The sequence below is a fragment of the Cornus florida genome, unplaced genomic scaffold (genome assembly GCF_030987335.1).
Source record: "Cornus florida cultivar Cherokee Brave unplaced genomic scaffold, ASM3098733v1 CherokeeBrave_3.0.0_Hap2_Chr02, whole genome shotgun sequence".
Taxonomy (NCBI): domain Eukaryota; kingdom Viridiplantae; phylum Streptophyta; class Magnoliopsida; order Cornales; family Cornaceae; genus Cornus; species Cornus florida.
Window position 1 is genome coordinate 4,112,209 of NW_026775572.1, and position 13,572 is coordinate 4,125,780.

Genomic DNA, 13,572 nt, shown 5'->3' on the forward strand with positions numbered 1-13,572 from the left:
CAAAAAGACTTGATGATTTTCTTACTTTGTTTGAGTTAGGCTTGCATGATTTATTCTTATGAGGCTAATATCTTCATCTTTTAGTCTAAATCTGTTATGCTTACGAGATTTTTTGTCTTTGCAAATTATGAGTAGATGACACTTTGCATGATGTGTGAGTTTTTTTGCCCATGAACTGCATACTAATTTAGCATCCATTTTTTTAAAAACTATTTTTGCTCATGAACCGTTTACAAATTTAGCATCCATTTTTTTTAACTAATAGTTGTTTCTTGGCTGGTAGTATCTTTAACTAAGGCACCCTGATAACCTTTGGAATCACTCATGTGCTAGGTATGATTTGACGCGTCTGCTGATTGGAAGTGAAGGAACCTTGGGTGTGATAACAGAAGTTACTTTACGTCTTCAGAGAATTCCACAGCATTCAGTGGTATGTTGGCTCTCTCTCTCTCTCTCTCTCTCTTTATTATTTTTTATAGATTTTTTCTAATACATTCTAAGCAATATTTGATGTCTCATGTAATTCAATAATACGAGTCTGGAAGCTTTAGCTACCACTGTATCTCCTACGTTTCTGCAGATCCATCAACCTAGTACTTTCTGTGGATACTATAGTTTTAAACTTTGCCCAATGCTGTGATGCAGTCAGAGAACCTAATTTTCTGCAGTGGAATTTGTGTTTTTAGAAACTTTCCATATTTTGAAAATTTCCTTGTTTTGTGTGTATTCTAATTGGGAAAATTAGATTTTAGTGACCAAACCTAAACAAAATTGGTCTAAAGGGACCACAAAGTTAAGGAAAGATCAATAGTGACAAAATGTCGAACTTAAATACTTGTAAGTGACCATTTGACAATTTATTACCTAATTGCCCTTATTATAATAAATTATTTTGTAATTGGACAAATTTACCCTATCATATACTCATTCAATGGCCAGTCATTAAACTCACCAATTGATTTTTTTAAAAGCATTTATTTTAAACAAAACACTATTGATTGTCTTTTTTTTTTTTTTTTCCTCCTCACAGACAAACAATATATATATATATATGCACGTATATGTATTAAGTATTAACTAGATTTCTTGAGAACTGTCATAATTCTCACATTGATTTTGCAATTCTTTTCTTCTTTCCACGGCTAGTAATTAAACTTTAAACACCACCAATTGATGAACATAGCTTCGTAAAATGGCTGGATTCCAAGAAACCAAATTCAGTTATTTATGTAAGTTTTGGTAGTTTAGCTCATTAAACCTCACAAAGCTCCATGAGATCTCCTTGCGGTCTCCACTCTCCACCAATCTTGAGCCCTCTGATCACCATTTTTATACGAGCGATTGGAAAAATAAAAATATTGGACAACTGATGAATCCAAAGAAAATTAGTTACCTATTGGATTCAAATAGAAAATGGATTCCAGAAGGTGTTGATAATAAAAGGGTGCTGATAAAAGAAACATCACATGCTATCTTAGAACATGACGCAGTGGGGGGTTAGTAACTCTGGTGTTGTGCTGAAGTGCAGGATGGTGACGTGGCCGCCCTCGGCCGAGCAGTTCTACAACCATGGAGGTGTTAATGATTGGGGTTTGAAATAATTGGAGAAAATTCAAATCGGTTGGAGAATGAGTGGACATCATAGAATATGGTGAGGAAGGCGATGGTGGGGAGATAGAAGGTGGAGGTGGCGGTGCGATGATTGATGGAGGAGAACATAATTCATTTTTGTTTTCCATAAATAAACATAATTACCAAGCAGCTGAAATATTAAAGTTGCACCCTCTAACAGCTTAAGCTTTTATAGCGTAGATGGTGGTTAACAATTACCAAGCAAACCATGGTATGTCTTCGGTATCCAGACCGCTAGTAGCTTTTATGACCTTGTTCAGCTGAGTGCTGCTTTATCACACATGCAGTGGTGCTTCGAGTGTGAGAGGAATAATTAACAATTAACCCAGTACTGGTAGTTATTTACCGGGAAAAATACCCAGTTTTGCAACTTTTGTGATTTAAGATTTTTAGATGTTTATGTGATAATTGTTTTGACATTTCTATCGAGTGAAATTTGTAAGCTCTTTTATATTGATTCCTTATGTAACATTATATCACCTATACCTATATTTCCTTTGGTAGAATTGCATTTCTGTCAAGTGAAACATTTCCTGCAATATACATATTTTTTTCTTACAGATTGACATTTTGCTGACCATGATTATGTTACAGGTTGCAATGTGTAATTTTCCTACAATTAAGGATGCAGCAGATGTTGCTATTGCCACTATGTTGTCTGGTATACAGGTTAGAGTCAAATTTCTGCTGTTAAATTTGTTTTGTTGTTATATCCTCACATCATTACTATAATTATATAAAGATTGTGTTCCATGCTCATGATTGACCAATCTAATTTGTATTATAGGAGTTATTCTAAAAAGAGCGACAGTGATATCATTGTAATTTCTTTTGGCCCCCCTTTTCACTGGGATTTTACTGTTGTTTTCCTTGGATGTACGTGTGTGTGTTTGTGAAAATATCTTACCATTTAGGAGAAAAATGAATTAATGTGGTTCAGGATTCTTTTGATCCACTAGCTGTTTATCTTTAATGAGTAGTGTACCAAACAATTGTCAGCATGGCATACACTGTCTAGTTATCTGATGCTAGAGTTGGACATGAAAGACATGAGAAAGGGACAGTACATAAATGGCGAACTTCCCTCTCCTTGCATTACCCTCAGGATGCTTTATATTGCTCTTCCTCGTTGGTGTTGTTATGGGTCTTGCTGTTCGTGGGCAAACTATCTTAGTGAGTCTTCCTCCATTTTATTTCCAAAAAGGTGCTACTTTTACCATCTATGATTATTTGTTTGAAAATTTAAACTTTCTTGTTATATTAAATGTTTATCTCAGCATTCACATTTGGAGATGCTTTCTTTGGATGTTGTTTCTTAGCCTTTCAACATGCTATCTAGTGAATGCTTGAATATTTGTTCCGCAAATGTTTTCCTTGGAAATTATAGGTGTATTTAATCATAAAGTATACTAGAAGCATTACTCCAGTAAACCTCTCTTGCTTTTGTTCTTCAAGCAACAACATCATCTCCAATCTCTGCCTCGTTTTGAATGATCATGTTAGAGAGTTTGGGCTTCATTATAATTTTGTTGAGTGGTTAAGGTAGCAGTAGAAGTGGATGGAAGAGTAGTTTGCAATGTCTGAGTGCATCACGAGAACTAAAATCAAAGCTACATGTCAAGAAGTCGTACGAGGCTGCAGGGGTTGGGTAGTACTATAGGTAGCCTAATGCACATAATCAACCTTCCCATATTTCACCCAACAGTAAGGTTCAGTATGATTTGTTCCACCACAATGATTGCACTACTATTTCTAAATGTATATGGTTTTAGTCTTTACCTATTTCAATCGTTGATTCTAGATCCCAAGTTCCCAACTGAAGATGCAGGCCACCTGTCGCAGCGAACTAGATATGACCTGAAGAATTGGGTCTAGTACCTTAGTTTAATGCCTCTTCCTGCTTATTTTAGAAACAAAATGATATGACCAAAGTCTATATAATATATATATATATATGTGTGTGTGTGTGTGTGTGTCCTACCAATTACAATTGTCATGTTTTGCTCTTTGCTTGCAGGTTTCGAAATTTTTATAGTTAGCTTGTTCTGATGCATTTAAAAATGTAGCTTTATAATGAATTTGAATTGGAATTTTAATCTTAAATTCTAATTTATCCTTTGCAACATGCCATTAGAGAAAGAAAAAAAAAATTGTTAAATTACTTATCCATTTTCTCCCGCACTTTCCACTCATAATGCTCATAGGTTTCAAGGGTGGAGCTATTGGATGAGGTTCAAGTGAAAGCTGTCAATCTTGCTAATGGAAAGAACTTGCCGGAAGTTCCAACATTGATGTTTGAATTCATAGGGACAGGTGAACATAATCCCTTTTGTTATGCAGCGTCTTTTTTCATTTTTGTTAGCATTATATATATATATATTCAAATTGGAACAATCTTAATGATCAGCACATTGTTGCTAGGGAAAAATAATAATAATAATCAGTGCATTGCAGAGGAAAAATTCATAGTGTTGTCAATTTATTTTAACATTATTTTCTCTAAAGTCTACTACAATTGTTTTTTTTGATAAATTGAAGTGTACTGCAATTGTTATAAGATAAACTGAGGACATTGAATTATAGAAATTTCTGAATCTCTCTCTCTCTCTATATATATATATTTGTATGTGTGTGTATCCCTGCGTGCATGCCTGGCAGATTCCGATGTCATTTTTGTTGCCAATATATATATATATATATATATTCATATTCAAATTGGAATAATCTTATTAATAATTGAATTGCATAAAAAAAGCTAATAATGTTGTCAATTTATTTCAACTTTGTTTATTTCCTGAAGTCTATTATGATTGTTATAAGATAAATTAAGGAATGCTGAATCAGATAAGCATCGGCTAACTCTGTGCCAGCCACAACGGTAATACAGAGGATGCAAGCGCTATCTGGAATGATTGGGCGTAAAGCGTCTGTAGGTGGCTTGCGTGCATGTATACCTACAGCTATGTGCATGCCAGGCAACCTGGGAGTTGTGGAGGGAGGTAAGCCTTGAAATGTGGTTTGTTTGGTGAGAGACCATGCAAGTAAAAGAACATAGTAGATAAGCCATGTGAAAGATGAGAGACTAGAAGGCCAGAATGGAGAAGAAAAAAGCTAAATGACATAGGAGGAATTTGAATGGAAGAGAGGTAAGCAATGAACTAGGATATATTTATATGAAACTGTGATATATGGCCCGAATTTGGTGCCGGGTGGCGTTGCGACCCACTTATGACCCGACGACCCGTTGGATAAGAAACTTTTTTTTTTACCCTTTTTTGCTCATGGGTCGTGGACCCTAATTAGTCTTTTGTAGCCCAATATATAAGGGTGCTTAGTGTCACGATCCGATTCCTAACGACGCCATGAGCATAGAAGATACGCATGCTGGTTGGCTAAGAACATTCATTGACTGGGAATGGTTCCAGGGAAGGGGCGTGCAGGACCACAGGATGGTACCTCTTCAGAGTTCAGGCAGGTCGACTCGGTTCAGTTCGAGGTGTTTGTCGCTAGTCTTGGACTTGACTATGAAGAAGGGAGTTGGCCATCCCTGCACAAACTGGTCGGGAGCTGGAGCCGTTCCCCTGACGAGGCCATGGCAGGCCGAAACCAGTCAGCATGTATCCTTGGGAGGGCAGGTCGTGGTGGCTGACCAGGGCGCTTGCGCGAGCTGAAGCAACGCCTTGGTGCCGCACGGGCCGTGCCGCTGCGCCGAATCTCTAGGCCCGTGACAAATGGTATCAGAGCAGGACTTGGGGTAAAGCACAAAGGTGTGCCCCCTTGTCGATCCGGGGGTCTTGAGAATGAAGACGGTGCACTAAAGCGTCGGTGGGCAATCAATGCTGTTGGAGGAGAGCCTCCATCTCCCCATGAAGACGCGTCCTTGAAGGGCCGGAGGGCCGCGCGCATCGGATGGCCGGAGGGCCGCGCGCACCAAAGTTCTTGCAAGTTCAAGAGGCGTGCAAACCGTTGTGAAGGGCGGGTATCAAGTCAGCCGGAGGGCGCTTGTTTGCTCGGGGTGTCGCGGAGGCGGCATAACGTGGGGTTGCGTCCCGAAGAAGTGGGCGTCCCTTTAGCCCGAAACCCTATCATTGGGCGAGTGCAGCCAGGGGTTGTACAAGGAAGCGATGGTGGGCAGGCGAGCATACCACTTGGAGGAGACAGGCTTTGGAATGTTGGACGCAGCGGAGTCAGCGCCGCACTGCGACGAGGGCGTCGCAGGATTTGGGTGGGGGAGAATGTCACGATCCGATTCCTAACGACGCCATGAGCATAGAAGATACGCATGCTGGTTGGCTAAGAACATTCATTGACTGGGAATGGTTCCAGGGAAGGGGCGTGCAGGACCACAGGATGGTACCTCTTCAGAGTTCAGGCAGGTCGACTCGGTTCAGTTCGAGGTGCTTGTCGCTAGTCTTGGACTTGACTATGAAGAAGGGAGTTGGCCATCCCTGCACAAACTGGTCGGGAGCTGGAGCCGTTCCCCTGACGAGGCCATGGCAGGCCGAAACCAGTCAGCATGTATCCTTGGGAGGGCAGGTCGTGGTGGCTGACCAGGGCGCTTGCGCGAGCTGAAGCAACGCCTTGGTGCCGCACGGGCCGTGCCGCTGCGCCGAATCTCTAGGCCCGTGACATTAGGGTTTGGAGTGGGGGAACAGAGAGACTCTGAAATTCGTACAGAAACAAAGCGAGGGGCTGAAAACTTGTAATCTCCGATTTTACACATAGTGAAAACTTTCGCCAGATCCCAACCACCGAACTACGTATAAATCTTTGTGTTCTTTGTGTGGCATGTTTAATTTTCTATCGTGATTCTTGGTTCAACTTGGATTCATTGCGTTTGTCATAACAGAAACTTTTGACCAGAATAGTATTCTGAAACAATTTAAGGGGTAAAAGGGTTTTTAATACATATGCATAAGTAGACATAGATGCACACACGTAATTGCATTCATACATGTAAATAATGCAATTATGGATGTTATGTTCTATTGATGATAATGGTAAAGATGAAATAGTAATCCAAATGTGGTACACTTTTGTAGAAGAAACTCAGTTTTACATATAGCAATAGATTAAAATTAGTTGAAATTTGATGAAGTGGTAAAATTGGAAAATCAAAGTGAAAAGGTCATGGAAAAAAAAAAAGGGGCTGGGAAATTAGAATTGTTACCATTACAGGTAAAACAAAGAGAAAAACAAAGCAGCCCTTCCTATGTCATGGACCTCATGTCTGTCCTTATTGAAAAGTTCAGTTGTGTATATAGTTTTACCTTGTTTTTCTTCTTTGAGGAGGTTTGTTGAAGATTATAAGAAATCTTACAGTGGTTACTTCTTTCTGCTCTTTCTCCCCTTCCCCTTCTCTTCACTCTAGTTCTAATAGCCACCTTTTCTCTTCTTCTTCTTCTTCTTCTTCTTCTTTTTTTTTTTTGTGTGTGTGTTTCCAGTATTTTTGTTCTCAAATCTTTTCCTAGACCTCTTCCACCATGAGTTTTTTCTTTTTTGTTTACACATACTGTCATATGGAATGGACTGTAGAGCAAAATTAAAATGATTCTAGTTGATTAAAATTCTTAACTAGTAGTAAATCACTTTTTGGATAATTCCAGAATATTTTACTCAGTTTGCATTTGGTTATGTTGTTTTGAATGTATTCTGATGCTCACATGCTTTAGTTATGTGGTGATTCTAGGTTATATTTGCATAAACTTCAATGTTCTATGGTATTTTGAAAACACTAGGCCTGTATTGCCACCTAAATCTGTATAAGTTTGGATTGTTCAGGATAGAGTTACTGCTTTTCTTTCAGATATCAGATCAAGCACATTGGTCATCATACCTGATTATTCTCTTTCATTTTCTTGACTTGACATCCACATTATTTTGATCATATTCTCTAGTGGTACAGCATCAAATTTGATGATTAATTGCATTAGAAGTTAGATAAGACTATGATTGGCACAAGTAATGACTAGTTATGTGCCATAAAAATGTATAAAGAAAAATGTAAGGTCAGTCTGATCACTCCATTCGTGAACAATGCAGTACTCCCTTCATATATTGCTTATTCTTGAGTTCAAAAGGCAATATTCCCTCCAATAGATTCCTTATTCTTGAATTTTCTGTTTTTTTTTTCCTCCTTCTGTGAGTGCTAATTTTTTACTTTGTAATTACTGTTTATTAGAAGCATATTCACGTGAGCAAACTCTAATTGTTCAGAAGATTGCTTCCGAGCACAATGGTTCGGATTTTGTTTTCGCGGAAGATCCTGAAGCTAAAAAGGAACTTTGGAAGGTATGGTAGTTATCTGATTGATCGGTTATTTTTTTTTTTAGTTGGGAGTCCTTGTCTTTCAAACTTTCCTCCTCTTCTTTATTTTGGAATTATCACTTTCTTTAGATTTCTCGAATATGATATCTATCTAGTGTGATGTATGGAATATATGGCAAAGGTGGCCCCATGTATTCTAAATTCAATTTATCCAGAAAGATGGAGATCTTTTTTAGTCACATGTCAAAAAACAACTGCACAAACCTGTCAATAGATTTGGGGTAACATATCTATGTCACTGCCTTATGTCTACATTTTTCTTCTAACAATACTTTTATTATTAGTTTTTTATTTATTTGATTTTATGAGGTCCATAACCACAATACATATAGTCATCATAATCCTTTCTTTCTACATTTACTAAGCAAATTTATTTGTTGCTTTACTTGTAGATAAGAAAGGAGGCGCTATGGGCTTGCTTTGCACTGGAACCTAATTTTGAAGCAATGATATCGGTTTGTATTTTATGAGCTTTAGTTGTTTATGTGAAATTTGAACTTCTTATACTGTGAATCAAGTAACAGTGTCATGACTTTAAGGGATATCTTGAGTTACAGTATTAAAATAATAGTCAAAATTTTGATGTCCCAACTATATGCTGTTAGTTTTATGATCGTGTTTCAAGATTTGGCTCTATTAGGAGACATGCTTTCAGTTAAACTATACGCTACGTTGCCACGATTTTGCTCTATTACATTTTTTCTTAAATACATCCCGGTGATATTGGTTTTTGATTCAACAGCTAAGAACCACTTCTGTTCCCTGTTTTACTTGACTATATTTACATGTTTCTTTCCCGCAACAAACTTTATGCCATGATGATTTTTCCCATTGTTTCTGCCACATCCTTTTGGCCTTTTAATTGATCTTCTATCACCTTCAAATTTTGTTTAAGGCCTCTCCTCTCTTTCTTAGTTGGTTTTATCTCCAACTTCTTGCTAGAATATTCAATATTTACGAACTTTTGTTGTTTATTTGAATTTTGAGCTTCTTATATGAGATGTATGTATCAGTTCTTTGAACTAAGTATTAGTGACGACACGAATTTTGACTAGTAGCCACAACATATACTTGGTAGTACCAAGAGAGGTTTGGCTCACACTATTATTGGTGAAATGATAAAATTACATTTTTTCCTTCAATACGCCCTTTAAGTGATGGTTATTGATTCAACTGCTAAGAGGTTCCAACCACCTTTAACCTTAGATATTTTGATTGTAATCTAATGAAGTTTTTCTTCTACTATAAGTTATAAACTCTTTCAAACCATTTTTGTTCCCTTGTTTTACTTGACTATATTTACATATTTCTTAGTTGGTTTTATCTCCAACTTCTCGCTAGAATATTCAATATTTATGAATTTTTGTTCTTTATTTGAATTTTGAGCTTCTTATATGAGATGCATGTATCAGTGCTTTGAACTAAGTACTCGTGACATGACACAAATTTTGATAAGTAGCCCCAGGAAATTCTTGGTATAACAGTAGAAATATAAAAAGAAGAGAAAAGAGAGAATTGCATAAAGGCTTGAATGAGATGAATTACCCATTCACAGCTCTAGTATTTATAGATAAAATGAGCACATGCTCATATTACAAGAAAGGAAACAAAATCAAATCATTGCATATTCTATGCCTAGACATATGCGTAAATAAAGTCAAATACATGATTAGTGGCTATCATATCTCACAGATAATATGGTAAATCACATCCCATGATTTGGGCCTATCATATCTCGGCTATTATGGTAAGTTATACCATAAATCGTGGTATCATAAATGCTAACACTCCCCCTCAAGTTGGTGCGTGGATATCTGAAACGCCCAACTTGGACAATGCATTCTCAAACACAATCTTGCTGACGCCCTTTGTAAGAATGTCTGCAAGCTGCTGAGAGCTTGTGACAAATGGAGTGCAAATTTGACCAAAGATGATCTTCTCTCGAATGAAGTGACGGTCCACCTCTATATGCTTAGTCCTGTCATGCTGAACGGGATTTGCTGCTATGTTAATGGCAGACTTGTTGTCGCAGTAGAGTGAGAATGGAAGCGACACTGGAAGGCACAAGTCTATCATCAAGGTTTTTAGCCAAAGCAACTCACTTACCCCAAGAGCCATAGCCCTATACTCTACCTCTGCACTAGATCGAGAGGCAACATCCTGCTTCTTACTGTGCCAAGTAACCAAGTTACCACCAATAGTGGTACAATAACCTGAAGTAGACCTCCTATCTGAAATTGATCCTGCATAATCAGCATCTGTCCAAGCCTCAATACGTAAGTGACCATGATTAGCAAACAAAATACCATGGCCTGGATACCCTTTTAAGTAGCGAAGAATCCAAATAGCTGTATCAAGGTGTGGGGCACGAGGAGAGTGCATGAATGGACTCACGACACTCACGGCATAAGCAATGTCAGGTCGAGTTATGGATAACTAGATGAGCTTCCCCACAAGTCGTTGATACTGACCAATATCTGACAACAACTCCCCCTCAGAATCAGCCAACCGATGATTCTGCTCAATTGGAGTATCAGCAGGACGAGCGCCAAGCTGACCAGAAGTAGAAAGCAAGTCAAGAACATACTTGCGTTGAAAGATGAAAATGCCAGTCTTGGAGCGAGCCACCTCAATGCCCAAGAAGTATCGTAGGGGACCAAGATCCTTAATCTCAAACTGACGGCCAAGATAGCTCTTAACCTCATTAATTCCGGTAGTATCATCGCCGGTAAGAATAATATCATCGACATACACAATGAGAGCAACTGTCTTACCGCCTGAGTGACGTAAAAACAAGATATGATCAGCTGCACTTTGATGGAAACCAAACTTGAGCATAGCAATGCCAAAGCGATCAGACCAAGCTCGAGGAGACTGCTTGAGGCCATATAGAGAACGACGAAGACAACATACCATACCAGAATGTGCAGGAGAACAAAAGCCCGAAGGAGGAACCATGTACACCTCCTCCTGTAAATCACCATTAAGAAAGGCATTCTTGACATCTAACTGAAATAGAGGCCAAGATCGAATTGCAGCAACGGAAAATAATACACGGATGGTATTCATCTTGGCAACAGGGGCAAAAGTCTCTTGATAATCTATGCCATAAGTCTGAGCATAACCCTTGGCAACCAATCGGGCCTTGTAACGAGCAACTGACCCATCTGGATTATGCTTGACTGTAAACACCCAATGACAACCCACAGCCTTTCGTCCAATAGGAAGCGGAACCATGTCCCAAGTCTGATTTTTCTCAAGTGCTTGTAGTTTTCTGTCATAGCATCACGCCATTGAGGTTGTGCTAGCGCATCTGCAACACTGGAAGGAACAGGAACCGAGGCAACAGAAACAAGAAAACTCCGATAGGAGGGTGAGAGAGCATAATCAGAAACAAAATTAGAAATAGGGTAAGTACAAGAATGTTTATCCTTTCGAAGAGCAATGGGGCGATCATCAAGCGAAACAATAGCTTGAGAAGGCGGAGCTGGTGCCGAAGGAACAGGGCAGTCGATCGTGGGAGTAAAAACTTGTACCTGTTGTCTCCGATTATAAACCTGTGAAAAAGGAACAATTCCCCTTGCTAGAGGGGTATCACGAGGAGGAATTATAGAAGAAGAAACAGGTAATGGTAGAGGAGTTGAAGACGGAAGAAGGTGATCATCCATTATATTCAATGGGAACCATTCACTCTGAGAACCAACTGAACCACTATAGTATGGTGTATGCTCAAAGAAAGAAACATCCATGGATATAAACCGCCGACGACTGGGAGGATGGTAACACCTATAACCTTTTTGAGAGTGAGAGTAGCCCAAAAACACACACTTCAAAGCCTTGGGGTCAAGCTTTGTACGAGTTTGCCCCAACTGCTGAACAAAGCACACACACTCGAAGACTCGTGGAGGAATAAAAAATAGAGATGAATTGGGATGTAAGATTGAGAATGGGGCTGCAAAGTTAAGAATCCTAGAAGGAGTCCTATTAATGATGTAAACAGCGGTAAGAACTGCATCTCTCCAAAATGACTGGGGAACATTCATGCCAATGCAGATTGCTCTGGCTAAGTCAAGGATGTGGCGATTCTTTCTCTCAGAACGACCATTCTGTTGAGGAGTTTTAACATTAGCCAGCTGATGCGCAATCCCAAATTCTGTACATAACCGTTGTACCTCCCCATAAGTGTACTCTGTACCCTGGTCAGATCGGAATTTTTTAATGGTACGACCAAATTGAGTCTGAACCATTGTCATAAAATTTTTAAAAATGGTGTATACCTCATTTTTGGTTTTCATAAGATAAACCCAAGTAACACGACTATGATCATCAATGAACAACACGAAATATTGAAATCCAAGACTAGAAGTAATTGGGCAAGGACCCCACACATCTGAATGAACAAGATCAAAAGGTGTTAAAGCAGATTTATTACTACTAGGAGGATAATTGGAACGAACGTGTTTAGCCATATGACATGTTTCACAGGATAAATCTGACACTGCCACGTTACAAAATAAGGAAGGAAATAAATGTTTCAGATAACCAAAAGAAATATGTCCTAAACGCATGTGCCAACGCATAAGCTGGGCTTTATTAGATGAAACAATATTAGAAAATGAAGCTGAATGTGCTTGCGGTGACAAAGGAGCATCCAACAAGTATAAACCGTCCACTTCACGCCCACTACCAATCGTCCGTTTCGACACCAGATCCTGAAAAATACAATGAGGGAAAGAACGTTACACTACAATTTAATTGTTTGGTAACGCTACTAACAGAAATAAGATTTGTAGTCAACTTTGGAACATGAAGTGTATTTGACAAAGTTAATGAAGGAGTAACTGATATGTGACCCTTCCCAGCAATGGAAGATGGAGAGCCATCCGGAAGGCGGACCTTGCGTTGGCCAGAGCATATACTATAAGATTGAAAGAGTGAGGACATACCAGTCATATTGTCTGAAGCACCAGAATCAATGATCCATGATGTTGAAGATGTAGATACGCTATGTGCAGACGCAATAGTACCTGAGTGGGCATAAGTGGAGGTTGGTTGAGATGATGCCTCAATTTGGTTGAAGAATTGCTTGAACTTGTTCAAATCAACTTGAGTCAAGGTAACTGTGGCAGAAGATGTAGAGGCAGGGTTGTCAGGAGTTGACAACTAGACTGGTTGTGTAACGAAATGTGCAGAGGATCGAGGTGGTTGTTTCTGTTGCGGTGGACGTCCATGCAAAGCATAACAACGAGATTTGATGTGACCAATTTTTCCGCAATGGTCACACCGTCCACGTTGTCGTCCCAGAGGAGGACCGGTGGTAGTGCTCTGAACTGACTGGGATGGTGAAGTTCTTGAAAGGTTGAGAATCCGAACTACCATAGCAGAACGATCAACAGAAGCAACACCTAATGGATGAGTCCGGCGGCTCTCATCTGACAACACATAGGAATATGCATCCTCAAGAGTAGGGAATGAAGATAAGCCTAATAAATGAACATGAGCATACTCAAACTCGTCGTTCAACCCGGCAAGAAACTGAAACACTCGATTCTTCTCCACAATTCCTGCATATAAAACTGCATCATCTGGATCCTTCCAAGAGTGGAAGGAATC

General features: G+C 39.1%; 1 protein-coding gene across 2 annotated transcripts in view; it reads left to right on the forward strand.

The window, feature by feature from the left end:
* The window catches only part of LOC132293190 (D-lactate dehydrogenase [cytochrome], mitochondrial), a 36,376-nt gene that overhangs the window by 17,168 nt on the left and 5,636 nt on the right, over positions 1 to 13,572 (forward strand). For both annotated transcript variants that reach the window (XR_009477797.1, XM_059790553.1), the window contains exons 10-14: positions 334 to 430; positions 2,227 to 2,301; positions 3,837 to 3,945; positions 7,814 to 7,923; positions 8,352 to 8,414. Coding sequence is in view for 1 of the 2 variants with exons in the window: in XM_059790553.1 (XP_059646536.1) it covers positions 334 to 430; positions 2,227 to 2,301; positions 3,837 to 3,945; positions 7,814 to 7,923; positions 8,352 to 8,414 (454 nt within the window). In the remaining variant the exon portion in view is untranslated. The remainder of the gene's footprint in view (positions 1 to 333; positions 431 to 2,226; positions 2,302 to 3,836; positions 3,946 to 7,813; positions 7,924 to 8,351; positions 8,415 to 13,572) is intronic.